This window comes from Vigna unguiculata, chromosome 8, assembly GCF_037176805.1.
Source record: "Vigna unguiculata cultivar grain cowpea cultivar isolate G323 ecotype 2 chromosome 8, ASM3717680v1, whole genome shotgun sequence".
NCBI lineage: Eukaryota > Viridiplantae > Streptophyta > Magnoliopsida > Fabales > Fabaceae > Vigna > Vigna unguiculata.
In genome coordinates this window covers 12,022,839-12,050,531 of record NC_140799.1, presented here as the reverse complement: position 1 = coordinate 12,050,531, position 27,693 = coordinate 12,022,839, and the positions used below count along the sequence as shown (strand labels likewise).

Sequence of the window (27,693 nt, the reverse complement as noted above, 5' to 3'; positions counted from 1 at the left end):
TAGAGGAAAAATGTTCAAGTCAAATAAGTTGGATGAAAATAAATAATTTACACTATCAAATACTTTCATTCAATGGAACATTAGAGGCTACGAAATAACTTGAAGAACCAACAAAGTCAGACAATGTTGTTTCGTGAGAGCACGTTCTTTGACTATCTTCCAATGTTTCATGTGGATACAGAGAAGGTTTTGGAGGTAATTTGAGGTTTTCAATGTCTCCTTCAAGCATTTCCACTACTTTATTCATGGAAGGACGATCATTTGGTTTCAACTGTATACACCAAAGTGAAACAATGATTATCTTTTTTATAATTTTGTTCTCAAAATCTCTAACATCTTCCATTTCTAAATCTTTCCCTTTATTAAGTTGATCATAAATCCAAAATGGAAAGTAAAGTTGACTTGAATGTTCTGCATGGGGGTTTAGGTTTTTCCTCTTGCTTGCTATTTCCATCAAAAACATTCCAAAACTATAAACATCTGATTTATTTGATATTCTTCCAACATTATTATAAAACAACTCTGGAGCCATATACCCAATTGTTCCTCTTGCTGCTGTCATAGTCACAACACTTTTGTCTGTTGAATATAGTTTGGCCAATCCAAAGTCAGAAATCTTTGGAGTGAATTTTTCATCAAGGAGGATGTTGTGTGGTTTGATGTCAAAATGCAAAATTTGCATGTCACACCCATGATGTAGATATGAAATTCCATGTGCTACTCCAATTGCTATATCGTGTATTGTGTCATAGGTTAAATGCATATATTCTTCTTTAGAAAATATAAATTTATCAAGAGATCCATTGGACATAAACTCGTAAACAAGTGCACGTTTTGAGCCTTCAGCACAATATCCAATTAAATGCACTACATTGTGATGATGTATTCTTCCAATTGTTGCAACTTCATTGATAAAGTCTTGTCCATTACCTTTTGATTTTCTTAACACTTTTATGGCAACACAAGGTCCACTCCGCAATTTTCCCTTAAATACAGAACCATAACCTCCTTCACCCAATTTTTCATTGAAACCTGTGGCCATCTTCTTAATCTCCTTATATGAATATCGAATAGGCATCAAGCTATTTTCCTCTAAATAGTTTTCAATATTTTCATATACCGACGAATGCCTTCTTTTCCATTTATGTACCAAAAGTGCAACAAAGAATATCGTGCCAGCAACATATCTATATAGAAAGTATCGAACACAATATCCCAAATTAACTAATCCTGGTTTAAACTGAATGACATATCCGTCCTCTTCAGTGAAATAAGTTCCACCATATCGGTCTGGTCTAAATATTGGTAAAATCAATCCTGTGAATTAATATAACAAATGTGATCAGATTGTAATAAAAAAAAGAAAAAAATTATTGACACCTTTAAAAAAAAAAACACTTACTATGTTCTTTTATTAATATAATAATAAATTATTATATTAATAAAAGTTGTTAAATAACTGTTTAAAAAAAAGTTGTTCACTCTCTTACCACATATACAACATATTGCAATTTTTAAAAGTATATGTTACTAGATTGTTCGGTGTGAAAGGGATAGATGTCATCATAATAAAAGCTTAATAGTAATGTGAAACTATTATAGAACTATTTTGGAAAAAGTAGTTTCTATAAATAAAATTAGTTATGTTTGGACAAATTTTTTCAAAAGCATTTTTATAAAAGAACAATAAAAAGATAAAAATAAAATCAATTTATCAGTAAACTAGAAACAGAAGTTCTAAAAATTAGTTTATATATAAATTAGTTTTAACTTTTAAGTAATTTATTAAATTTTTTTTATATATTTCTTAAAACAAATATATTTATATAGAAACTTGTTCCATCATACTTATTATTTATGAAGTATAGAAATAGAGCAATGGAAGCCTCTGATAGAGATAAAGTAAAGTATTGTTTCCTTTTTACTTAAAACAAATGTATAGAAATAGAGGAACTCACCTTTTATGATACTAGAAATAACCACTGCACAATAAAAATAAAAAATCTGAGTTAATGAATAGAATGGCAAACTTAAAAGTAATGTTATTTTCTAAACCGGGTCAAAATAAACAATGATATAAATCTAGGTGTCGATTTGGTGTTTTACTATTTTTTTAAATCAATTATGTCTTACGGTGAAATCTTGTTTGGATTTCTTAGATCAGCATTCGAGGGAAGTTCCACATCACTTGCATAGATTATGAGAATTCGACTTATATATCTATTAGACAAAATGTCAATTAGTTTCAAGGTGAAAATCAAAATGATATGAGAGCCTCTAACTCATTTGTTAATCACTTACCAGTAAACTCGTTTGATTTAGTAGGCGATATTAAACTTTTCAACATCTTCTCCTTCACATTAGGAGTTGTTATAGCACGATACATTTTTTGTGGGGTTTGGGACCCTATTTGCAGTCTGATTTAGTTTGAGTCCTTTTTACACTATATCGGTTCTATCGTGTCTTCTTGTGATCTCTCATGCGTAACTTTCTCTTCTTCTTTATGTTTCTGTTTTGGTTTGATTTAGGTCATGTACTCTACTTTGTTTTTTGGTTATCTTCTTTGTTGTGTTATTTTTGATTTTATCGTTCTTTGTTATTCTGTTTTGTAAAACTTTGGTTAGTGAAAATTAGGACTCTCTACATTCCACTAGCATATTTGATATTGTAGGACAAATTCAAAAGTTTCTTGTACTTGTCACATGACATGATCCATTCCTCTATTTCATTAAGTATATTTCCTTCTATATGGATCTTAATTTTGGTACCTCACATATGTTGTCATATGGTCCTAAATCATTTTTGTACTCAAATTCCATCTTATATCTTTTATGACTATTGATGGCTCCTTAATTCCATTAACACTACAATAAATTGTTAATGTTAAGAGAAAGAAGCTATTAGATGAATAAACTTATTCACTTTTCGTTGTTGTACATGTGTATTATTCATGTCATCAACAATACAATTTATAAGTTTACAATGTTTGTCTGTTGTACTCACAATGGCTATAAATGGCTAGTACATTAACTACCTGATGATTATAAACGGCTAGTACATTAACTACCCAACGACTATAAACAGTTAGTATACTAACTACCAACAACGACTATAGCATAAACTTTATTCTATTTAAGCTTACCTAACAAAACTCCCCCGTAAACTTAAATGCTTCTTTTATCCTTCATCTCAATAAAATTCTTACAGTTATTAAATAACACAATAGGCAGTGGCTTTGTAAACATGTCTGCAACTTGATCTCGGCTTCCCTCGTGCACTAGCTCCACATTGCCTTCTTTCACGTGTTCTTGAATGAAATGAAAACGCACATCAATGTGCTTGCTCTTTTCATGGTTCACCTAGTTCTTTGCTAATTCAATGGTTGACTTATTATTCACTCGTATTACAGTCCCTTTTTCCTGTTTCATCTCCATATTGCTAATAAGATTTCTAAGCCACACTACATGACATACACACCATTATGTTGCAACATATTTGGCTTCACATGTTGACAAGGTTAATATGGACTTCTTCTTTGAAAGCCAACTGAATGCCTTGTTGCCATGAAAAATACATCCCCATATGTGTTTTTTCAATCATCTACATCTCCGCACCAATCACTATTTGAGTACCCCACCAATTTATATTCTTTCGATCTAGTATAGAGTAAACCGAGTGATATAGTTCCTTGGATATACCTCAATATTTGTTTTAACGCCTTCCAATGAGAGTAGTTCAGTTTCTCAATATGTCGGCTCACCACTCCAACACTTAGCATCAGATTCAGCCTTGTGCATGTCATATAATGAAGACTTTTAACCAAGCTTCTATATTTATTGGCATCTACTTGTTCTCCTCCATCAAACTTTGAAACTTTTATACCCAGTTTCATTGGGGTTGAAACTAGGCTACAACTCGCCATCTTGAATTTACTTAGAATATCTTGGGCATACCTTTCTTGAGACACAAAGATGCCTATCTCAAGTTTTTTGACTCCCAACCCGAAAAAGTATCTCATGTGCCCCAAGTCCGTCATCTCAAACTCTTTCTCCATGGTTCTTTTGAACTTCTTGATTAATTCTGCATCATTACCCATGAACACAAGGTCATCAACATAATGAGCTATAAACAGTATCCTACCTCCATGTTTCTTTAGTGCATGTTCAACTAGGCACTGTTCATATTTATTTTCCATGAAATAAGTGTGAATTCGGTCATTCCAAGCCCTTAGAGCTTGTTTCATGCCATAAAGAGCCTTCTTCAGCCTCAACACCTTCTTTTCTTCACCTCTCCTTATGTAACCGAGTGATTGCTCAATGTCGACCTCTTCCTTTAACATATCATTAAGGAAAGTTGATTTTACGTCCATTTGGAAAATAGGCCGTTTGTTTTGAGCTACTACAGAAATTAGTAGACGAATAGTCTCCATCCTAGTAATAGGTGCAAATACCTCGACATAGTCAACTCCTTCCCTTTGTCTATAGCTTTTTGCTACCGATCGAGCTTTATATCGCTCTATCTTGTGCTGTCATTTTCTTCTTGAAAACCCATTTTACTCCAATGAGTCGAGCTCCTTTTGGTAACTCAAATAGTTCCCACGTGTTGTTACGTTCTATAGCAATAATATCCTCGTCCATTGCCTTCTTCAATTTCTCATTCACCATGGCTTCTTCAAAACTAACATCTTCAAAATCTTCCAAAAGACACGCAACATTTATCTCGTTAGTTGTATTATATATGTCTTGTAGGTTCCGAGTTATGGCCTGCAATGGCTTTTCTTCCTTGTTAGAAACCTCTTGTTGTCTTGCTAGAACATTGGCCAAACTTGTCGAGCTTCCAAAAGTAGTTTTCGAGCTCCCACTTGTCATTGTCGAGCTTTGAACTATTTCTGTCAAGTTGTTCCATTCATTCTCATCATCTATTACAACATCACGACTCACAAGAATTTTGTTTGTTAATGGATTAAACAATTTATACCCCTTTGCATTTTCATCATATCCAAAAAAAAAAAACAAGTTTCTTACTTATGTCCTCGAGCTTAGTTCTTTTGGTGCACTAGAACATGAGCATATGCTACACTACCAAATACCTTCAAGTGAGATACACATGGTTTCTTTCCACTCCATGCTTCATGTGGTGCTTTTCCATTCAGCTTTGCATGAAGGCACCTGTTCTGCACATATACTGCACACTACACTACTTCAGCCCAAAATTCTTTTGACATATTCTTACCTTTCAACATTGCTCGAACCATGTTAAGAATGGTCTGATTATTCCTTTTAATATTTTGTTATGGTGACTATGGAGTTGTTAAAAGTCTTTAATGTTGAGCTCCTCACAATATCTCATGAACTCAGGTGATGTGTATTCACCTCCTCTATGTAACCGAACAACCTTAATTGTTGTGCCCGTTTCATTTTCAACCATTACTTTAAATTTCTTAAACACCCTAAATACTTCAGATTTCTCCTTCAAAAAATAAACCCATGTCTTCTGAGAGAAATGATCAACAAATATTAACAAATACCTCTTACCACTGAAAGATACAAGAGTAATTGGTCCACAAACATCTGTATGCACCAGGCCGACCTATTCCTTCACCTAATACTTAGTTATCTTTGGAAAACAGGGTTCTCTAGTGCTTGCCAAGTACACAATCTTCACATAAATTGTTTTTAAATTCTATATTTGGCAATCGACGCACCATTTCTTTTTGTACTAGCTTTGTCAACCCTCCAAAATGCAGATGGCCAAATCAAAAATGCACTTCATGGTGTCATCCTTGACATCGAATTTCAAACATCTCAATTGTAGTTTATACATTCTATGTTTTTTCATTTATACTCAGGTAATAAGGTGTTCGAGTTTATCTCTCAACTCCAGTTCTCTGTCTTTCATGATGACTGAGTATCCTTTATCCATTAACTACCATATACTCAATACATTACTTTATAGGTTGGGTACGTAATACACGTCCGAAATTTTCCCAATTCATCCATTCTTCTAAGAAAAACATATCGTTCCTCGTCCTTTTACCATCACCTTGGAAGCATCTCCAAATGGCACATCTACAGCCTCAATTTTGGAGAGCTCGTCAAACATGTTTTCATCTCCACACATATGGTTTCTAGCTCCATTGTCTAGATACCAGACCGAGTAGTTTTCTTAACTTAAACCAAACTTGGCATTTGTCCTATAGCTCATACTAAGCTTCGTATTTGAGCTTCTTATTAGCAACATCTCATCTTCATCAATTTCCTCCCTTGCCAAACTCTTCCCACCATGTGCCAAGCTCTTCACATCATGTGCCAAGCTTGCTTCTCTACTGGCCATCAAGAATATTCCTTCTTGTTCTTCAACCTCTTATATAAGAAGATTGGTTGATTTATTTCTTCTATTTTTGAGACCGATAGTCCTTTGCAAAATGACTAACCTTACCATAGCTCTACCTAGTGATCGAGCTTGCCACACTTGTAGCACTCACCATTGTTGCTTGACCAAACTCCTTAGCCTCCACCTCGACCTCGCTAATTTTACACACCAGCAGCGCTGTCTTCGTAATCATGTCGGCCTTGACCACCACGTCCTTGACCTCTGCCACGAGTGTTCTGAGTTCCAAACGCCTTTTTCTCCTTGAAATTTATCCTTGCTTGGAGTGCTTGGCCAAAGTATTCCTCCTTCGTCTTTCTTCTTCTTTGTTCATGGGCTTCTTGGGACCCAACAAGATCCACCGTCGTGAGTTTTGAGAGGTCTTTCGATTCCTCTATGGCACATACAATGTTATCGAAGTCAATTGTCAATGACCTCAAAATTTTCTCAACAAATCAGTTTGTGACAGTCTGCACCCAAGATTTCAACTCAACCACCCTCTTCGTTCTCCTTCATCAGAAACCTTTCAAATTTTCCTATGAAAGCTTGAAGATGAACCGGTTTCACACGATCATCTCCCTTATATGTTTTCTCCAACATCTCACATGCCTCTTTTCAAGTCGTAGCATTTACTAACTTCTGAAGGCTTGTATCTTCCACAACTCGGTACAATGCATACATAGTTGTCTTATCTTTGACTCGTCTTCTTTTCAACACAAAAATCTGGGCGACTGTCTGTTCATCACAATCCGCTGGCTCTTCAAAGCTACCTTTAAATACACCTCGTACATCTTGGGATCCGAGGTAAGCCTTCATTTGCATGCTCCAATTATCATAGTTGGATTTTTGTATCAGTTGGGGTAAGGCCATATTGTTGTTGGCAATCACTCTCTCTTACTGTTTGTTTCACTTAGACACTCGAGCAATTGACTCTTGTTTTTTTTTTACTGAAACATTCAAGAACAACCTAGCTTTTTAGCTCCCTGGCAATCTACCTAGCTCTTGATACCACTTTGTTAGGAGAAAGAAGCTCTTAGATGAATAAACTTATTCACTTTTCATTGTTGTTTATTATTCATGCCATCCACAATACAATTTATAGGCTTACAATTTTTGTCCATTATACTCACAACGACTATAAATGGCTAGTACATTAACTACTCAATGGATATAAACAACTAGTACATTAACTACCCAACGGCTAGAAACGGATAGTATACTAACTACCAACAATGGTTAAAACATAAACTTTTACCTAACAGTTAATTTATCAACGAAAAATAATCTGTTGAGAAAATAGAATTTATCAATGGATTTTATTGATAAATTTTATCAAAAAATTTAATAATTTTCATTATGTGCCGCAGTTTGTGTCTTTCAAATGTTTACTATATATTCCTGATCTCATTTTGAGTATTGTTGTAGTTGATCAATTAGGTGACTTATGTTACTTAATCTTGGTTTTTAGTAATTGTTATGTGTGGGATCTTTAATCTAGGAGGCGTAGATAGGAGTAGGGATGATAATTGGGCGGGACGAGGAAGAGTTTCACTATCCCACACACATCTCTAGAGAAAAAAATCATCCTCATCCTCATACCCAAATCTAATAGGTAATTTTTGTCTCATCCTTATCCTCACCAGGAAAACGACTATATACTCATACCTGTACCAGTTTTCTTACTGTTCTAATTTAAATTAATTAATTTTTATACAATAATGAAAAACTACGGTAAAAAAAAACATAATATTATCAAATATTCAATAATAAAAAGAGAGTTGCTTCTTCAACATCAAATATTTAGAAAAAAATTATAATTGTATATATTTCAAATTACAATATCAAATAAAATTTCACGAGAACCAAAACATTTGTTAAATTTTCAAATATTAATGAACCTAGTTGATAATATTTAAAATATTTTTAAAACATATAAAAAGAAAACATATATTAAAATTAAAAAATATTTAAATGTTTGTTTACTTCAATTCTCAAATTCTAATGAAATATATTTTTTATACACTAATAAATATTATAATGCATCGCTTGATCAAAATCATACAAAGAACCAAGATTAAACTAATAATAATAGAATTTTAGCATAGACTTTTCATATTTTGAACTTCAATATATGTTGGATGGTGATAAAAATATTCATAGCAATTACATTAAACCATTATATTATAGTAAATAAAATTTATTTAAAGAATTTTAATGATAAAAATTACACGTATGATAATGAGTTAGAAAATTAAAGTAATTATATAAAAAATATCAAAATAATACTCTACATGATAAAAATAAACAAAAAATAAAAATATTTAAAAAAATATCAAATGTGTGTCTTATAAACAATTTGAGAGACCATTGAATGAAATCGCATAAAGGAAATCATAAGATGCAAAATACCTTAGAGATGTAAGAAAACTTTTCAAATATCAATCTAATCGATGGTTGAGATATAAAGAAAATTTTTTGAGTGAAACAAATAATAGAATAAAAATGATAATATTTTAATATTACTTAGCAAATGAAAGGTTTATGTTAAAGAAAACTTAAATTAAGACTGTTAAACATTCTCATGCAAAAAGAAAATATACAATAAATAAAAATATTAAAAAAATACCCAATCAATGCGGGGATTTCCCATCAAAACAGGGACGAGTTCGGGCAATACCCATGGGGACGAGTTTATTTGTCATCCCTAGACATGAGGAACTTTATATGTTGGATGATTTGAAGAATGCAGTTGTTGCAACATCCATTGTTGATTTATCATTTTTGTTAAAATTTGAATTTTACATCATTTATCATATATCTATAGTATTCTTGCCTTGGACTTGTTTCTTTATCTTATTTAATTTCCTTAGTCTCCACCTGAGTATTAGGAAAGTTACAAACCAATGATACTTTTTATTGTTGTGGTTGTAATTAAGTTTGTCAAATTTATTGTCTTGCCTTTTACAAGTAGTGTTTGTACCTCTCATACATCTTCTGACTTAGTTCATTATGATCCATAGAATCCATTCCAAAAGTGGATCCTATATCATGTCTTTTTTATTGATGATCATACCTCTTATTGTTAAATTTAGTTTATGAATCATCATTATGAGTTATTTTTATGTATATATTATATTTTGTACTGTGGTAAACTAAAAATAATATTTTTTTTAAATGTTTTCAATGTAATTTGTGAGTACATTTCTAATAAGTTTTTATAAATTACTTATCATAAAGGGTACTTTTTTTTATCATAATTTTTGTACTTATACTCCCAATTAGAATGGTGTTTCTAAAAGAAAACACCACCATAATTTGATTCTACTTGTTCTCTTCTATTGCATGCTTCAATTCCCAATGAAATATAGGGTAAAGTTGTTATATGTGTTTTTTTTTTGGTCATGGGATGGTAAAAAAAAGGATTATTGTTGCTATGATCTGTATAATTAAAAACTCTATGTTTTTTACAATTTATTTTTTCTTGAGGACATTCCATTTTATTCACTTTATTTTAGGTCCCATAACCCTACAAAGTTTGATCTCATTGTATTGATTGCTTTCTCAAAAAATTGGTGACAATGTTTTAAATAATTTTGAAATTGAGAATTATAGGGATTATATTAGTGCTACTACAACTTAAGATGTTACCATGACTTCCTAAGAACCTTTTGTGATTACTGATCTTCCAAACCCTTAGTATCCTCTAGATGTTCATAATTCCACCTAATGATTTTTTTTGGCTAAGTATGTTTTTAGCCCTTGAACCTTGATGCGAAATTGAAAATTTTCACTGTCACAAACTTTGATACATTTTAGACTTCAAAATTTAAAAATGAATGCATATACTCATTTTAATCCAATTACATTAAATTTGTTTTACGTGTCAAACATGTTTCATGCTAGCATTTGAGTTGTTTACATCCTTTGACACGTTCCCACTTCAATGTCTACTAGGAAATGTGTTATTTCATGGGGGTTTAAGTTTCATATTGTCCTAAAGGTTATATTCTCTCTCAGTACCCTTATTTAGTTGAATGTATGATATGTGTGTGTGTCTTTTGATAAATATTGTTGACAATCTAGTATATTTCACCATTACTTGTTGTGATATTTCTTATACTGTGCATATTGTGAGACAATATATTTCTACATAATCATAGTACATAATCTCTTTCTTCATATATCGTAACAATTTCTACACAATCATAATACATAATATCATTCTTCATATATTTTTTTGATTTCTACAAGGTATCAAGAGCTTGAAATGATCCATGATTGAGAAGGAATTCTTGCAATAGTTCCTCTTTCCTAAATCCTAAACCTTACACCCTAAGCCCAAAGCCCAAAGCCCAAAGCCCAAAGCCCTAAGCCATAAGCATCTTTTACAATTTTTAGGCATTTCACCATGTTTCGTTAGTTTTCTGCATATTTTGTTTCATCTGAACGCAAATTCATTTTTTGCTTTGAGGCATTTTGGAAGTTTCCATACCATGTTATTTTTGCCATTTTAAGGTACTTGCAATCCTCTAATACATGGTGACTCGTAAAGATGATTCTCTTTAGTCTATTGGCATGTAATTGAACGGTAAAAATTATTCTTAGTGGAGTTATGTTATTTAAAACTTGTTTTTGTGGAAAATCTATGTGGGGTTATGTTTCAGGTGTTAAGGAATAATCGATTGACACCCAAACTGATGATTATGATACTACTTGAAGAGGTATGAGAAGTTGATAACTTTATAATTATCACTTGGGTCAATAAGATTGCCATACACTTGATTGACGCTCAATTTGAAAAATATGATACTACAAAGGAGGTATGGGATCTGTAAGACCCGAGAAAAAACTAAATAATCAAATAAATAATTATTTAATAAACATGGGTAATGGGAATCTTTATGACAGTTAATGCTGTAAATTATGATGTGGAATAGTACTAGCTCAAATGGGTGAGAGTACATAATTGTATTAGGAGGACTTGGGTTTGAGTCTTGTGTATGTTATTTGTGTGTTATTTTATTTGTGTTATTATTTTAATAATATGCTTGACCGTGATGTGTGATAATATAATCCTAGATGAATAGGAACTATCACGAAACATGAATTGATTGATTTAATGTGCATTGATTTAGCAAGTGGGTGGTGGTGTGTTCGATCATTGGTTTATACGAAATAAGTTCCTTTTTGCCAAATTTCTTTTTGTCATGAATGGGAAGGAACAAAAAACCCTAGCCGTCTTGAGGAGGAAATGGAAGGGTTGGGAAACCATCTAGTAACGACCTTTGAATGGAAATTACAACCATTAATAGTTAAATTATGTTTTTTAGCTATTAATAATAATTAAAGCATAGTTAAGAGGAAAACTTGAGAGAGGGAGTGTTGGTTTTTGAGACTACAAATTATGACTATTGGAAGGAGGGAATTCTAGGCACTTAGAGCATAATTAAAGGCACCTTGTTGCGGGGAGTTCGAGAGTTAGCAAAAAGAGGTCATTTGAATCAAGAAGGAACCCTAGCAATTTCATTTGGAACAAGGAGTACACAGTTAGGGGAGTTGAACTCGCACTTGGTTACGAGTCTGTTAAATGTGTATATTGAATGAATTGTAATTGTACTCTAGTTTATTTTTGGTCGTTTTTGGGTTCATTTCTGGAAATTTTCCAGAAATCGCTTGGCGGGTCTTCAAAGCTGCCAGGCGACTTGTGTGAATTGTTATGTATTTATGGGTTCCTATGGGAAACCGCATGACGCATGAACTGGCCGCTAGGCGACGCAACCTTTCTCACCCAATTTTTTGGGTTTTATATAAACAGCCTGGCAGCGATGAACACCCGTTAGGCGACCCGAGCAAAATTGGCTCGATTTGGGGTTTATGCATGTTCTGGATGATTCTAATCAAGGGAAAATGGTTATTAGGGTTTATTTAATGAATGTACGCTATGAATTTATGATTCATGTTGTGATTTTGATGATTGGATGATGTTAGGAGTCTTTGGATTAAACAAGGTTCACAAGGATCAATAAATTGGAAATTATATTTTAATGGCAAAATGATGGTGAATAAATAATGTAATGTATATTGATGCATGCTAGAAAGTGAATTAGGGTTGAAAAATAATAGTTGAGTTATTGAAGCGAATAGTAGAACAAAATTGATTATCATATGCACTGCCTGACGGTAAGGGAATGCGTGCTGGTTAGGTTGTGTCGTACTGGGGAAAGGCTATCGGGGGAAACTAGTGGACGCAGAAATGTGAAAATAAGAGGGAACCTGGAAAATTAGTCTTTTATACATATTGGAAGGGGTAAAGATGGTTTGGGTATTGGAAGAATAGGGACCCCAAGGATGTACAAATGAGGTTTAGCTGATTGAGAATTGAGAATAAATGATTGGAGAATATATCTTAGGAATTATAGTTCCTTTATTGGGTTGCCTAAGTTAAGTGCATCATTTAATAGTATACTAGAGATTACTTGTTATGTTGCATGGTGTTAGTAGAAATTCAAGCAATGTTTGAGGAACAATGAGGAAAATAGGTATGTCTTGCTGAGTGTGATATATATTTGAGGAGCATAGTTTGTTCTTAGTTAATGTTAAGGAATGGCTAGTTAGGTGTGAGCATACATGTAAGACTATGTATTTGGACAAGTCATAAGAAATGGGGTTCAATATCCTTTGAACGTGAGAAAATTAACTTGGTAATTTTGTAGTGGGTCCATGATGCCTATAGGGTGTTAACATATATTTTGTGGTGCCAAATCAGTATTAGTCACAGTATTGGTATAGCGCCTGGCGGAAAATATTGAACCACAAGGAGACATCTATAAATTCAAAAAACTACTAGAGTGTGTGGCGCCTAGCGGTGAGGTTCATTCTGTTAGGCGATACCTGCAAGGGTTGAGGCTTTTGAGGCGCTTGGCGCCTGACAGCACGAGGTTTCCGCCAGGTGGCCTGCAACTAGTTTTCGCTTGGCAGTGCTTAGGAGCGCCAGGTGATAACGTAAGGGCAACGACTTGTTTTCTTTGCATGATGCGTGGTCTACAAGAATTTGGGTGATACTTTAAGGATGCATCTTGCTAGAGCATTCCATGAGTTGTGACTTGGAATGACATTCCTTGAGTTGTGATTCAAAATGGAGGGTACACATGTGGCGATCCAAGGTTGTGGCCTAATGAGTGGTACCAGTGTGAGTGTGTGAGTTGTGGCTCGTACAGAAGGTCTCCACCTGACTGTGCAATCATATGTTGTGGCCGGTGATGTGCTCATCTTGTGTAGAGAATACGAATTGTGGTTCATAATGGGAACTCCACCTCGCGCTATGGAGTGTGGTCCGTAACATGATATTGTCACATTGTTTCTATGAGTTGTGGCTTGTAGATGGTCAAACCAGGAGTTATGGCCTGTGGTAGTGAAAGACATCTTAGGGTTATCATCTGAAGATGTAGAACATGGATAAACATGGTGATGGCCATGCTTTATGGAATAAGAGGATAAAGTTTCTATGATAAGTGTGTGTATATATTTGAAATGTGTTTTTATATATATTTGAATTGTTAGCTCACTTTATTTGTTTGTGATTTACGATTATTGCGTAATTTGTTACACGAAGCTTATGGTGTTGCAGGTAGTGCTGGTGAGGCATAGCGACGGAGCAGGGCAGCATGGGGATTTCATTTTATTGATATTTCTATTATTATGTAACTCGGATTTGATTTATCAGTTTTTGGAGATGTAAAACTTCGAGTTTTAATTTATAGTTATTATTAAGAAGCGTAATAAAGGTTTTAATTTTCCCACGTTTTGGGAAAGACATTATAATAAATGTAGTTTTGGTTTTCTTTATTATTATTTCTATTTTCTTTTATTTAAATTAATAATATCCGGTCAGGATGTTATATGATCACTTATCTTGATGGTATACACAGATATTTGTGCACTAAAGCAAAATGACATGAGCATTCAAGACTTTTTTTCTGTCATGACAACCCTATGGGATCAACTTGCCTTAATTGAACCTATATAATTAAGTGCTTTTTCACCGTATATTACTCTTAGGGAATCACAAGGTTTGGTTCAATTTCTTATGGCTTTGTGTAGCGATTTTGAAAGTTTGTGTGGTTCAATTTTGCGTCGTAGCCCTCTACCTTCTGTTGACAATTTTGTTAATGAATTATTAGTAAAAGAAATTAGACTTGCTTCCCAGCCCCATACCAACATAGGCTTGCAAATCTCAAGGTACATGATCACCAAATATATCTTCTGACAAATGGATCATTAATTCAGGTGCCACTAATCATATGTCACATCATTTGCCTTCTTTTGTTTCATTATCACCTAACTCATCCATGTCAATTGCAATTGCTAACGGTGCTTCGGTTTCGTTACATGGTATTGGTACCATTCCAACACCATCTTTGTCTTTGTCTAATGTTTACTACATACTTGGTCTTATTATGAATACTGCTTTTGTTGGCAAAATATGTGATTCTGGATATAATATGTATTTGTCACATCATTTGCCTTCTTTTTTTTCGTTATCACCTAACTCATCCATATCAATTGCAATTGCTAATGGTGTTTCAGTTCCGTTACAAGGTATTGGTACCATTGCAACACCATATTTGTCTTTGTCTAATGTTTACTACATACTTGGTTTATTATGAATACTGCTTTTGTTGGCAAAATCTATGATTCTGGATATAATATGTATTTGTCTCTGTAAGACCTGTGAAAATTAATTAATTAAATAATTAATTAATTATTAAATGCGAGTAGAAAGAGCCTTTATGGCATTAATTATTGTTTGGTGTGACGTGGAAAAGTATTAGCTTAAGTGGTTGAGAGTACTTTGATTGTGTGAGAGGACTTAGATTCGAGTCCTATGTATGCCAATTATGTGTGGTTGTTTTATTATTAATTTTAGGTTAAGTATGTTTTTAGTCCCTGAACTTTTACCCAAAATTGGAATTCATCCCTACTCGAAACTTCGATAAATTTTGGTCCCTAAACTTTAAAAATGAATGAATATAGTCCTTTTAACCCAATTTTTGTCAACTTTTTTTTAGGTTTCGAACGCATTTCTCAGTAAATATTGAGCTGATAATGTGTCAAACGGTGTAAACAACTCCAATATTAACATGAAACACATTCGAGATGTTGAAAAAAGTCAACATAAATGGGTTAAAAGTACTATATTCATTCATTTTTAAAGTTTAGGGACCAAAATTGATCAAAGTTTCGATCAGGGATGAATTCCAATTTTTGACCAGAGTTCAGGGACTAAAAACATATTTAACCCATTAATTTTTAATAATATGTATGAGTATGGAATTGGTAATGTAAGCTTATATTGATTGGAGTGTCTCATAAAACTTGACTTGGTTGGATTGGTTGTGCATTTGATATGATAATTGATAAGTTGTGGGTTCAAACTTGGTTGGGGAAGACACTAGAACTTTATTTTTTTTAAGTGTAGTTTTGGAGGGAATATGAGAGGGCAAAAGAAAACTTAGAAGGCGAAGCCAAGAGAGGCTGGAAATCATCCTATAATAGTAATTATATGAGACTTAAACATACCATAAAGCCTAAATTCGTCTCAGCCCATTAACCCAACCATAACACACATATAAAAGGCAAATTTGAGGTGGAAAGGAGGGTTTTTGCAATTCTTTTCGTTTTGGCTTGAGAGGAGAGCGAAAATTGAAGAGTGAGAGACTGAATTGGGTGTGCAAGGCTGAGTTGGGAGAGAGAGGTGGAAGCAAAGAACTTGGTGAACCAAAGGATCCCTATTCTCTTCTCAATTTCAATCAAGAATTCAGGTTAGGGGAGCTAAACTCAAATTTTGTGTTGTTGTATGTTATTATATGATTTTGATGAGACTTTGCACTGAAATTCGTGATGCACATGAGGGAATTTGGGGGTTGTGAGTTTGGTACTGTTTTATTTGAATTTTGAACTAAATGCATGAAGGAAAGGGGTTTATACACTGTATATACGGGAATGGTGTCAAATTGAATGCATGAACTAAATGCACACTGTTTTATATAGGAATTGTATGGAGTCTACATTATACCTATGTGTTGTTGCAATGTGTGTAAATTGAATTGGTCTGAATAGAAATGTGTTTTGGCATGTTGTGCATTGTTTAGAGTGAATTGTGCACGTGAACAGACTTGAAACCTTGTAAGTCTCGCCCAAGCGAGTCCATCTCACCTAAGCGAGAGTTGTAGAGTCTCGTTTTTGGTTCTGGTTCGCGTTACTCGCCTAGGCGACCATGGATGGGGTTGAGCGACTTGGTCTCTCGCTCAAGCGAGAGACACTCGCCCAAGCAAGGTCGCGAGGAAACCTGGATGTTTTGAACGCGACTTCTCGGCCAGGCAAGAGGTTTTGGGGTATTGAGCGACAGGTATGCTCGCTTAGGCGAGAATGGCTCGCCTAAGCGAGGTCACGATGAGACTTGGTGTTTGGTTGCGTGAATCCTCGTCCAAGCAAGGAGCTTTGTGTGTTTCGAGCAACTAGAGGTCTCGCTCAAGCGAGGAGAGCTCGCCTAAGCGAGATGACGAGGTACAACCACTATTACACACTCGCTCAGGCGAGGTGGGCTAGCGTAAGCGAGACTGACGTTCTAGCTTGGGCGAATTGACATGGCTTAAGCGAGAATAGCGCGGAGCCATGTGTTTGTGCACTGTTTGGACTGATTCCTTATTATTTCCTAAAGGATAGGATTTATATGCTTGTGTTTGTGGTTTAGGCTTGAAGGACTAAGTCCAATAGGGGTCTGGGATGTGCTTGATGGTTGGACGCATGATGGGCATGGAACTGTGTAGTTCCCGTCGGTTGCTAAGTGGCGAGGAGTCCTTAGTATGGTGATTACATGTGTCGGGCGCACGATGGGCAAGGAACTGTTATGTTCCCGTCAACTACTATTGGGTGAGGAGTCCATAGTATGGTGATTGCGTGCGTGCCAGGGTCCAAGTTAAGAAGGCTTGGATGTTTTACTACATACGAGGAGTCTGTAGGGCAGGACTATGAGCTGGATAGGCTCATAGGGTTGGACCACGAATGGGTTAGTTTCGTGGGAGCACAGTGAAGTCCCAAGACCTAGTTCATGTATATGACTCATGAAGGACTGTGAGATCATGGATGGGTGATTTGAAATCAATGAAATATTTAGTCATATTATTTTTGGGATGGGTGGCATATTTATTTCATGTATATTTTTATACATTGTGCATAGCTCACCCTTTATGTGTGTGTGTGCCGATGATCGGATAACTTGTTATCTAAGAGCAAATGATTTGACAGGTGGGCCAGGAGATGCTTAGAGGCGGAGTGCAGGGCTATCTGGGTTTTTGAAAGGATTTTCGTATTTAGACTTTTGATTTAAATTGTATTATGTTAGATTTTGGTGAATTTTGTAATAATATAACTGCGAACATATGAATTATGTTATATTAAAGTTTTAAATTTCCCGCGTTTTTGGGAAATGGTATCATATTAACTGAGTTATTTTTTTTATTTCCTATTTTATTTATTAAAAATTAGTAATATTCTTTAGGGATGTTACAATTGGTATCAGAGCAAAAGTTTTGGAAATATTTTAAAAATATTTTGGGGCTTTTGGGGAGTGAGCTTATTGTTTGATTGTGTGTGTGATTTAATTGTATTTTGGTAAGAGATGAACGACTTTGTTTAACTAAGTGAATTGGTTTTAACAGTTGTAATGTGGCGTATCCAGGCTATGGCTGCTAACAGGAGGAGAAGGAGTAGTGGTGTTGATGACATCGCGGAGGCTATTCACCGGATGGTGGATGCGATGCAGACACTGGTAGCAGCGCAGCTTGGAACGGCGATTGCACCAGTTAGGGTGCCGACTATGGAGGACTTCTTGCGCCACAAGCCAGCGGAGTTCACTAGCAAAGCCTCTCCCGATGAAGCGGATGCGTGGCTCCGCAAATGTGAGAAGATCTTCAAAGTGATGAACTACGAAGATGAGCAGAAGTTGTTGTTTGCCACATATTTGTTGAATAAGGATGCAGAGTATTGGTGGGCAGGAATGCAACAGCAGATGCAGACCCGAGAGGAACTGATAGATTGGACAAACTTCAGGACTCGATTCCTAGAGAAATATTTCCCTGACACAGCCAGGCAGGGCAGAGAAGTTGAGTTCCTTGCACTACAACAAGGGGATATGACGGTGCAGGACTACGTGAATAAGTTTGAGCACCTGCGAGATACTCTTCACAGAACATTACTGAGGAGTGGAGGTGCCTGAAGTTTGAGCGAGGACTCAAACATGAACTGAAGAAGGTGGTGACGCCTTTGAGAGAGAGAAGGTTTCCAGTCTTGGTGGAACAGGCCAAGAGTGCTGAGCACCTGGAGAAGGGCCTTGGTCCCGTTGCTAGACATCAGAAAAGTGTTGCAAAGGCGAGGCAAATGAAAAATACAGCCGACCACAAACATCTCAAGGTCCCACTTGCTACCAGTGTGGCGGACCCAATTGAAAAGGAATTGCCCACAGCTGACAGGTGGAGTAGGATGGTCAGGCGACCATCGCAAGTGTTTCATCTGTGACAAACATGGGCACTTTGCAAATAATTGCCCAGAAAAGAAGAGTCTGAGTGTGAAGAAACCCGTAGCATCACCCGTAGAGAGGGCTAGAGCGGTCGGTAGGGTCTTTGCCTTAACCTCCATAGAGGCTACTCGATCAGGTAACCTTATCCTTGAGCCTTGCTTATTGTTGGGTTATTTAGTGTTGGTGTTGTTCAATTGTGGAGCAACACATTCTTTCATTGCTAATGCGTGTGTGGGGAGATTGAATTTGGTGAAACACGATTTTGGGTGTGAGTTGCTTGTTTCAACTCCTTCCTCGGGTCAAGTAGCTACCAGTTCAGTCTGCGTTGAGTGTTCAATGGAAGTGGCAGGTCGCAGATTCAAGGTGAACTTGGTGTGCTTGCCTTTGGAAGGACTGGATGTAATCTTGGGGATGGACTAGCTGTCTAACAATCACGTTATAATTGATTGTGGATGGCGCAATTTGGTATTCCCAGAATATAAGGGATTGGAGTTAATCTTAGCCCAGAGAGCAATAAATGAAGTGGAAGCTGGAACCACCTGTTTTATGATAGTGGCTCATACAGAGAAGAATAGCACTACCGAGAAGATCAGTGTGATTCCAATAGTGGAGGAGTGTGCGGATGTGTTTCCAGATGAAATACCAGAGTTGCCACCGAGCAGGGATGTAGATTTCACCATTGATCTTATCCTTGGAGCTGGCCTAGTATCCATGGCACCCTATAGAATGGCACCAACGGAGTTGGCTGAGTTGAAGAAGCGAATAAAAGACTTGCTTGAGAAGAAGTTCATCCGGTCGAGCGCATCACCTTGGGGAGCATCGGTACTCTTAGTAAAGAAAAAGGACGACAGTTCGAGGTTGTGTGTTGATTACTGTCAGTTGAATAAGATGACCATAAAGAATAAGTATCCACTGCCGAGGATAGACGATCTGCTGGATTAGCTAAGGGGAGCCGCAGTGTTCTCTAAGATTGACTTGAGATTTGGATATCATCAGATCTTAGTCAAACCGGAGGATGTGTAGAAGACGGCGTTCAGGTCATGCTACGGGCATTACGAGTATGTAGTGATGCCGCTCGGGGTGACAAATGCTCATGCTATTTTCATGGACTACATGAACAAGATATTCCGACCGTACCTGAATCAGTTTTTGTCGTGTTTATTGATGACATACTAATATACTCTGAGAGTCGGGATGACCACACAGAGCATCTGAGAGTGGTGCTGTGAATTCTCAAAGAGCATAAACTGTATGGGAAGCTGTCGAAGTGTGAGTTTTGGCTAGATGAGGTACAATTCTTGGGCCATGTAATCTCAGCCCAAGGAATGGCTTTTGACCCGGCGAAGATTGAGACAGTGGTGAAGTGAGAGAGACCACAGACAATAACCGAGGTGAGATGTTTCTTGGGTCTATCAGGTTATTATAGGCGTTTTGTGGAAGGGTTCTCCAAGATGGTGAGTCCATTGACTCAACTCACCAGGAAGGACCAGTCTTTTTCTTGGACAGACGAGTGTGAAGTCTGTTTTGAGGACATGAAGAGGAGATTGACAACTGCACCTATACTAGCTATTCCTGACACAGCCAAGACGTTTGAGTTGTACTGTGATGCTTCATACCAGGGCCTAGGTTGTGTGTTGATGCAAGAGAAATGGCCTATCGCTTATGCATCTCGTCAGCTGAAGGTACACGAGAAGAATTATCCTACACATGACTTGGAATTGGTTGTGGTAGTTTTTGCTCTCAAAATGTGGAGGCACTATTTGTATGGGGCATATTTTCAGGTATTCAGCGATCACAAGAGTTTAAAGTACTTGTTTGATCAGAAGGAGTTGAATATGAGGTAGAGGCGCTGGATGGAATACCTGAAGGATTACGACTTTGAGCTATTATACCACCCTGGTAAAGCTAATGTCGTAGCAGACGCTCTGAGCAAGAAGAGAGCTCATGTGTCGGCCATGATGATTAAGGAGTTTGAGCTGATTGAGAAGCTGCGAGATATGAATCTGGGATTGGATATGGAGGCAGGTCATATACGGTGCAGCATGTTGAGGATCACTAATGAGTTCCTGGATGAGGTTCGGGTGGAACAGAGTAAGGATCAGGAACTACAACAGATTATTAGTGAGTTGGGTACAGAGAAGAGAAAGGACTTCAAGATGGGCAGAGATGGTATCCTGCATTTGAAAGAGAGGGTGTGTGTACCCAACAGTCGGGTATTGAGGAAGATGCTCTTGGATGAAGGGCATAAGAGTCGTCTTAGCATACATCCAGGTATGACTAAGATGTACAAAGACTTGAAGGCGACCTTTTGGTGGACTGGCATGAAAACCGATGTGGCAGATTATGTAGCATCCTGCTTAGTGTGCCAAAAAGCGAAGATCGAGCATCAGAGGCCAGGTGGTACGTTGGAGCCTCTTGACATACCACAGTGGAAATGGGACAGCATTTCCATGGACTTTGTTACACACCTGCCAAGGTCGGTGAGGGGGCATGATTCTATTTGGGTAATAGTGGATAGATTGACAAAGTGCGCTCATTTCCTGCCGATCAATCAGAAGATGTCCATGGATAAACTAGCAGAGTTGTATGTCAGGGAGATAGTCAGGTTACATGGTGTGCCTACTAGTATTATCTCAGATAGAGATCCGAGGTTTACATCGAGGTTCTGGCAGTCGCTGTAGAACACCTTGGGCACTCAGCTGAGAATGAGCTTGGTATATCATCCTCATAATGATGGCCAATCTGAGAGAACCATACAGTCTCTGGAGGATTTACTGAGAGCATGCATCTTGGATCACCTCGGGACGTGGAGTGAGGTGCTATCACTGGTGGAGTTCACTTATAATAATAGCTACCATTCCAGCATTGGGATGGCACCTTACGAGGCCTTGTATGGCAGGAGATGTCGGACACCTTTGTGTTGGCAGCAGGATGGAGAGTCTATGGTACTTGGTCCAAAATTCTTACAACAGACTACTGAGAAGGTAACGGTAATACAGGATCGGATGCGTGCAACTCAGAGTCAGCAGAATCCTACGCAAATAAGAGGAGGATGCCACTTGAGTTTGAGGCTGGTGACCATGTGTTCCTCAGGGTTACACATACCGCAAGTATTAGGAGAGCATTGCAGTCGAGGAAGTTGACTCCTCGATTCATCAGGCCGTATCAGATTACGAGGCGAATTGGACCGGTGGAGTACGAGATTGCATTGCCACCTCACTTGGCAAACTTGCACAATGTCTTCCACGTATCACAGTTGAGGAAGTATGGGGCGGATCCTACTCATGTGATGGAGCAGGATGATGTCCAAGTGCGTGAGAATCTAACATTGGGAGTTGGACCGGTGAGAATTCTAGATTCCCAAGTCAAACAACTCAGAGGGAAGGAGATTCAGACTGTGTAGGTTCTCTGGGACGAGCCAACCCAGGAGATGACTTGGGAGATGGAGGATCTCATAAGGAAGTCTTATCCTCACCTTTTTGCCGGTAAGTCTTATTTTCGAGGACGAAAACTTTTAAAGGTGGGGGAAATGTAAGACCCGTGAAAATTAATTAATTAAATAATTAATAAATTAATAAATACAGGTAGAAAGAGCCTTTATGGCATTAATTATTGTTTGATGTGATGTGGAAAAGTACTAGCTCAAGTGGTTGAGAGTACTTTGATTGTATGAGAGGACTTGGGTTCGAGTCCTATGTATACCAATTATGTGTGGTTGTTTTATTATTAATTTTTATAATATGTATGAGTATGGAATTGGTAATGTAAGCTTATACTGATTGGAGTGTATCACAAAACTTGACTTGGTTGGATTGGTTGTGCCTTTGATATGATAATTGATGGGTTGTGGGTTCAAACTTGGTTGGGAAAGAAACAAGAACTTTATTTTTTTAAGTGTAGTTTTGGAGGGAATATGAGAGGGCAAAAGAAAACCTAGAAGGGGAAGCCAAGAGGGGCTGGAAATCATCCTATAATAATAATTAAATGAGACTTAAACATACCATAAAGCCTATAATAATAATACCTATGTGTTGTTGCAATGTGTGTAAATTGAATTGGTATGAATAGAAATGTGTTTTAGCATGTTGTGCATTGTTTAGAGTGAATTGTGCGCTTAAACAGACTCGAAACCCTGTAAGTCTCGCTCAAGCGAGTCCATCTCGCCTAAGCGAGAGTTGCAGAGTCTCATTTTTGGTTCTGGTTCGCATTACTCGCCTAGGCGACCATGGACGAGGTTGAGTGACTTGGTCTCTCGCTCAAGCGAGAGACACTTGCCCAAGCGAGAGACACTTGGATGTTTTGAGCGCAACTTCTCGGCCAGGCGAGAGGTTTTGGGGTTCTGAGCGACAGGTATGCTGGCTCGCCTAAGCGAGGTCACGATGAGACTTGGTGTTTGGTTGAGTGAATCCTCGTCCAGGCGAGGAGCTTTGTGTGTTTTGAGCGACTAGAGGTCTCGCATAAGCAAGGAGAGCTTGCCTAAGCGAGATGACGAGGTACAACCACTATTACACGCTCGCTCAGGCGATGTGGGCTAGCCTAAGCGAGACTGAGGTTCTAGCTTGGGCGAACTGACATGGCTTAAACGAGAATGGCACGGAGCCATGTGTTTGTGCACTGTTTGGAGTGTTTGCTTGTTATTTCCTAAAGGATAGGAATTATATGCTTGTGTTTGTGGTTTGGGCTTGAAGGACTAAGTCCAATAGGGGTCTGGGATGTGCTTGATGGTTAGACGCATGATAGGCATGAAACTGTGTAGTTCCCGTCAGCTGCTAAGTGGTGAGGAGTCCTTAGTATGGTGATTACATGTGTTGGGCGCACGATGGGCAAGGAACTGTTATGTTCCCGTCAGCTGCTATTGGGCGAGGAGTCTATAGTATGGTGATTGCATGCGTGCCAGGGTCCAAGTTAAGAAGGCTTGGATGTTTTACTACATATGAGGAGTCTGTAGGGCAGGACTATGAGCAGGATAGGCTCATAGGGTTGGACCACGAATGGGTTAGTTTCGTGGGAGCACAGTGAAGTTCCAAGACCTAGTTCATGTATATGACTCATGAAGAACTGTGAGATCATGGATGGGTGATTTGAAAACAATGAAATATTTAGTCATGTTATTTTTGGGATGGGTGGCATATTTATTTCATGTATATTTTTATATATTGTGCATAGCTCACCCTTTCTGTGTGTGTGTGTGTGTGTGCGCGGATGATCGGATAACTTGTTATCCGGGAGCAGATGATTTGACAGGTAGGCCAGGAGATGCTTAGAGGCGGAATGCAGGGCTACTTGGGTTTTTGAAAGGATTTTCTTATTTAGACTTTTGATGTAAAATGTATTATGTTGGATTTTGGTGAATTTTGTAATAATGTAACTGCGAACATATGAATTATGTTATATTAAAGTTTTAAATTTCCCGCGTTTTTGGGAAATGGTATCATATTAACTGAGGTATTTTTTTTATTTCCTATTTTATTTATTAAAAATTAGTAATATTCCTTAGGGATGTTACAGTCTCCATCTAAATGTTTTGTACAAGACCGTACATCTTTGAAGGTGATTGGACTATTTCATAGGCCAGGTGGACTCTATGTCTTGAATCAGTTCAATGACTCAATAGTTGCAATCTCTAATGTTGATATATCTTCGTTTCATTTGTCTTCTTCTTTTTCTTCACCTTTTTATTTTTGGCATTCTTGTTTGGGTCATATTTCTTCCTCTCGTTTAAAGTTTTTAGCGTCTACTAGAGTCTTGAGTACTTTGGACAGTCATGATATTTTTTATTCTAGTGGTTGTAAACTGGTAAAAGTTTCCACTTTACCTTTTAATAAAAGTATTTCTTCTTCTCTTACCCCTTTTAATCTTGTGCATTCTGATGTGTGGGGACCTTCTCCTGTATCCACCAAAGGAGGTTTTAGATTTTGTGTCTCTTTCATTGATGATTTTACTCATTTCACTTGAATCTATGCTATGAAACGTCAGTCTAATTATTTCACAATTTTCAAAAATTGTAGTGCTATTGTAAAGACCCAACACTCTACTACCATAAAAATCTTTCGTTGTGACTTGGATTGAATACACTTTGAATGATTTTACCTACTTGCCTCTAATGGAACTATACATTATAACTCTTACACTAACACTCCTCAACAAAATGACATTACTGAAAGGAAACATCATCATCTTGTTGAGACTACAAGATCATTCTTGTTATCTGTTGATGTTCCAAGTGTCTTTTGGAGGGAAAATATTTCATAAGCAAACCAAACATATTAAAACATATTGTCATTATACTCATCAACATCTTCAACTTGGCACTATATCTTTACCATTTATTCCTTTGTCCCCATAAATTGTAGATATTTACCAAGTCACACTCTGTTTTATATTTTTGTTTTTTATTTGACAAACTCTCAATATATTTAGCTGTGCATTGTGAGTTTAAGGGAATGTTAGCATAAGTCCATGTTTTAGATCTTTTATTTATGATTAGTTTTGAGTATTATATAATACATATCTTGTAACAATTTCCACACAATCATAATACACAATACCCTTCTTTATATATTTCTTATTTCTAAGCCATTACATTTAATGGCTATCATCTTTTCGTCTACTCATATATTGTTGCTTTATTTGAAAAACGTCAGCTCATTAAATATTTTTTTTTTTGACTGATAATGTTTTATATTTCACGTTAATATATCGTGAGTTTTAAGAAAATATTATATATATATATATATATATATATATATATATATATATATATATATATATATATATATAAAGATAATTTAACTTTTATACTGTTGTTATATTTTTTTGTCTTATATCGTTAGACTTCCTACACCTCTGTTACCCTTCTTTATGAATTTTTATCTTTTTGTTGTTTTTTATCTCAATTATCACTATTACAAATCTCCACAAATAATATGTTATAACTATATAATACGAGTTTAATTTTTTTATTAAAAATCATTAAAATTCATATTTATAAATTTTCAGAAAGCACAATATTAAATATATCAATTCAATATTTGACAGAGAAGAAAATTCAAAATGGAGGGGAAAAAAATTTTAAATTAGAAAATCAACATAAAAAAATCAAATTTAAATTAAGAGATTATAAATATGAATATGATAGGTATGTAGAATCAAAATTAAAATTAGTTGTTGGTATTACGTGCCGATTCAAACAGGTAATCCAAAGAGGTAGGATTCTTACCCTCTAAAGAATACCGCAGCCGCGAAGTAGGTGTCGCCTCTATTGAAAAAAAAAGGAACAGAGTATCAATATCAGAGAATCACAACACAAGAAAGACTACTTATAAAATCTCACAAACGTTATGATCATACTGTCTAAATGCTTATATTTCTATTTGATTTTCATTGCTTTTAATGAAAATAAAATAAATAACAAAATTGTCATATTTATAATAACATTTTATATTAACTATTAAATTTTATATTAATAAAATGTCCAAACAAGTAACTAAAATGATAGAACAATACAAATTATACAATACAACTATGACATAAATTAGTAAAGAAGATATCAAACAATTCAAATAAAAAATGTCAAAATTTTGAATATTAAAAAAATTAACTAAAAATGTTCCAATTTAGTAAGAGTTTGAATTTAATTAGAAGTAAAAACAGAAAGCCTGTCTTACATCTGTATATTATGCAATCAAGCGTGTTAATGGAAGAATTGAAATAGCAGCCATGATCTGGATCAGACATTATTTTTAATTAATAAAAAATATTGAAATTTATTTAAAGTTGAAAATCAATTAGAATTAAAAGCAGAAAGCCTTTACACCATACCAGTGATAGTAATGGAGCATTGAATGCTCTGGGTGGAAGGATTCAAAAAGCAGTCATGTTTACCAAATCTACAACGACCCTCACAGAGGAGAGGAAGCCAAGAAATCTCAAATCCATAGGCAAGCGCTGTGTGCATCATGGCGTAGGAATATCTGTTTGAGTGCAAACCCCTCCAAGATGTGGGAGCAACCAGCTTTACTTTACAACCAACTTTTAAATCCTCTATTAATAGGTCATCAGCCACAGCGTATATGTAACCTTTGGACTCCCAATTCACGCATCCACCAGTATCCACGTACTTACGGTTTCCATTCACTGGATGACTACAATTCAAAAACACTATATAGTCATAATAATACTTATCATAAAGAGTTTCGTACATATCTAAGGTGTCGGTGTGAGAATGAGTAAAATTGGATGGAGACAAAAAATAGCGAGGAAGGGAGGAGCAATTTGTTGGTTGAAGTCCAGGATCCACCACTCGGATTGTGAAATTATTGTAGTTGATGGCCTGCACATGAAATCTTCCAGATAACAAAGATAATACGGTTATATTGTTTTCACAAGATAGCTCATACCGACCGCACCCTTCTGGGTCTCCTTTCAACCGTAATGGATACGATATGTTCCTGATTTTCCCACAGGAAGAGGGGGGGCAACCATGATCTTCTCCGTTTATTTTGTGCAGTAGAAACACCAACACCGTCACTGCTATCTCTCTCCACATCATCACGCCCTAACTCTTTTCTTTCTCAACTTCTACTGCCAACAGAGTTAGAAGAAGATGATATTTAAAGGCAAATTTAACAGGGTTTGAGGTAACTTGGTGGGGGAAGAGATGTAAGGCCTATTTTTGCAAAAACTATCATGTGAGTTTTTTAGTTATAATCAAATTGTATTAACTCATAAGTTAAATATATGCTATT

General features: G+C 36.3%; 1 protein-coding gene across 1 annotated transcript; it reads right to left on the bottom strand.

Moving 5' to 3' along the window:
* On the bottom strand, positions 1-27,616 carry LOC114194845 (rust resistance kinase Lr10-like). The gene is made up of 4 exons (XM_085665334.1): positions 26,768-27,616; positions 26,166-26,204; positions 1,959-1,982; positions 1-1,317 (listed from the first exon to the last, which is right to left on the bottom strand). The coding sequence occupies exons 1-4, from the start codon at positions 27,495-27,497 to the stop codon at positions 56-58; spliced, it is 2,055 nt and encodes a 684-aa protein (XP_085521460.1). The 5' UTR covers positions 27,498-27,616; the 3' UTR covers positions 1-55.
* Between the last annotated feature and the right edge of the window lie 77 nt (positions 27,617-27,693).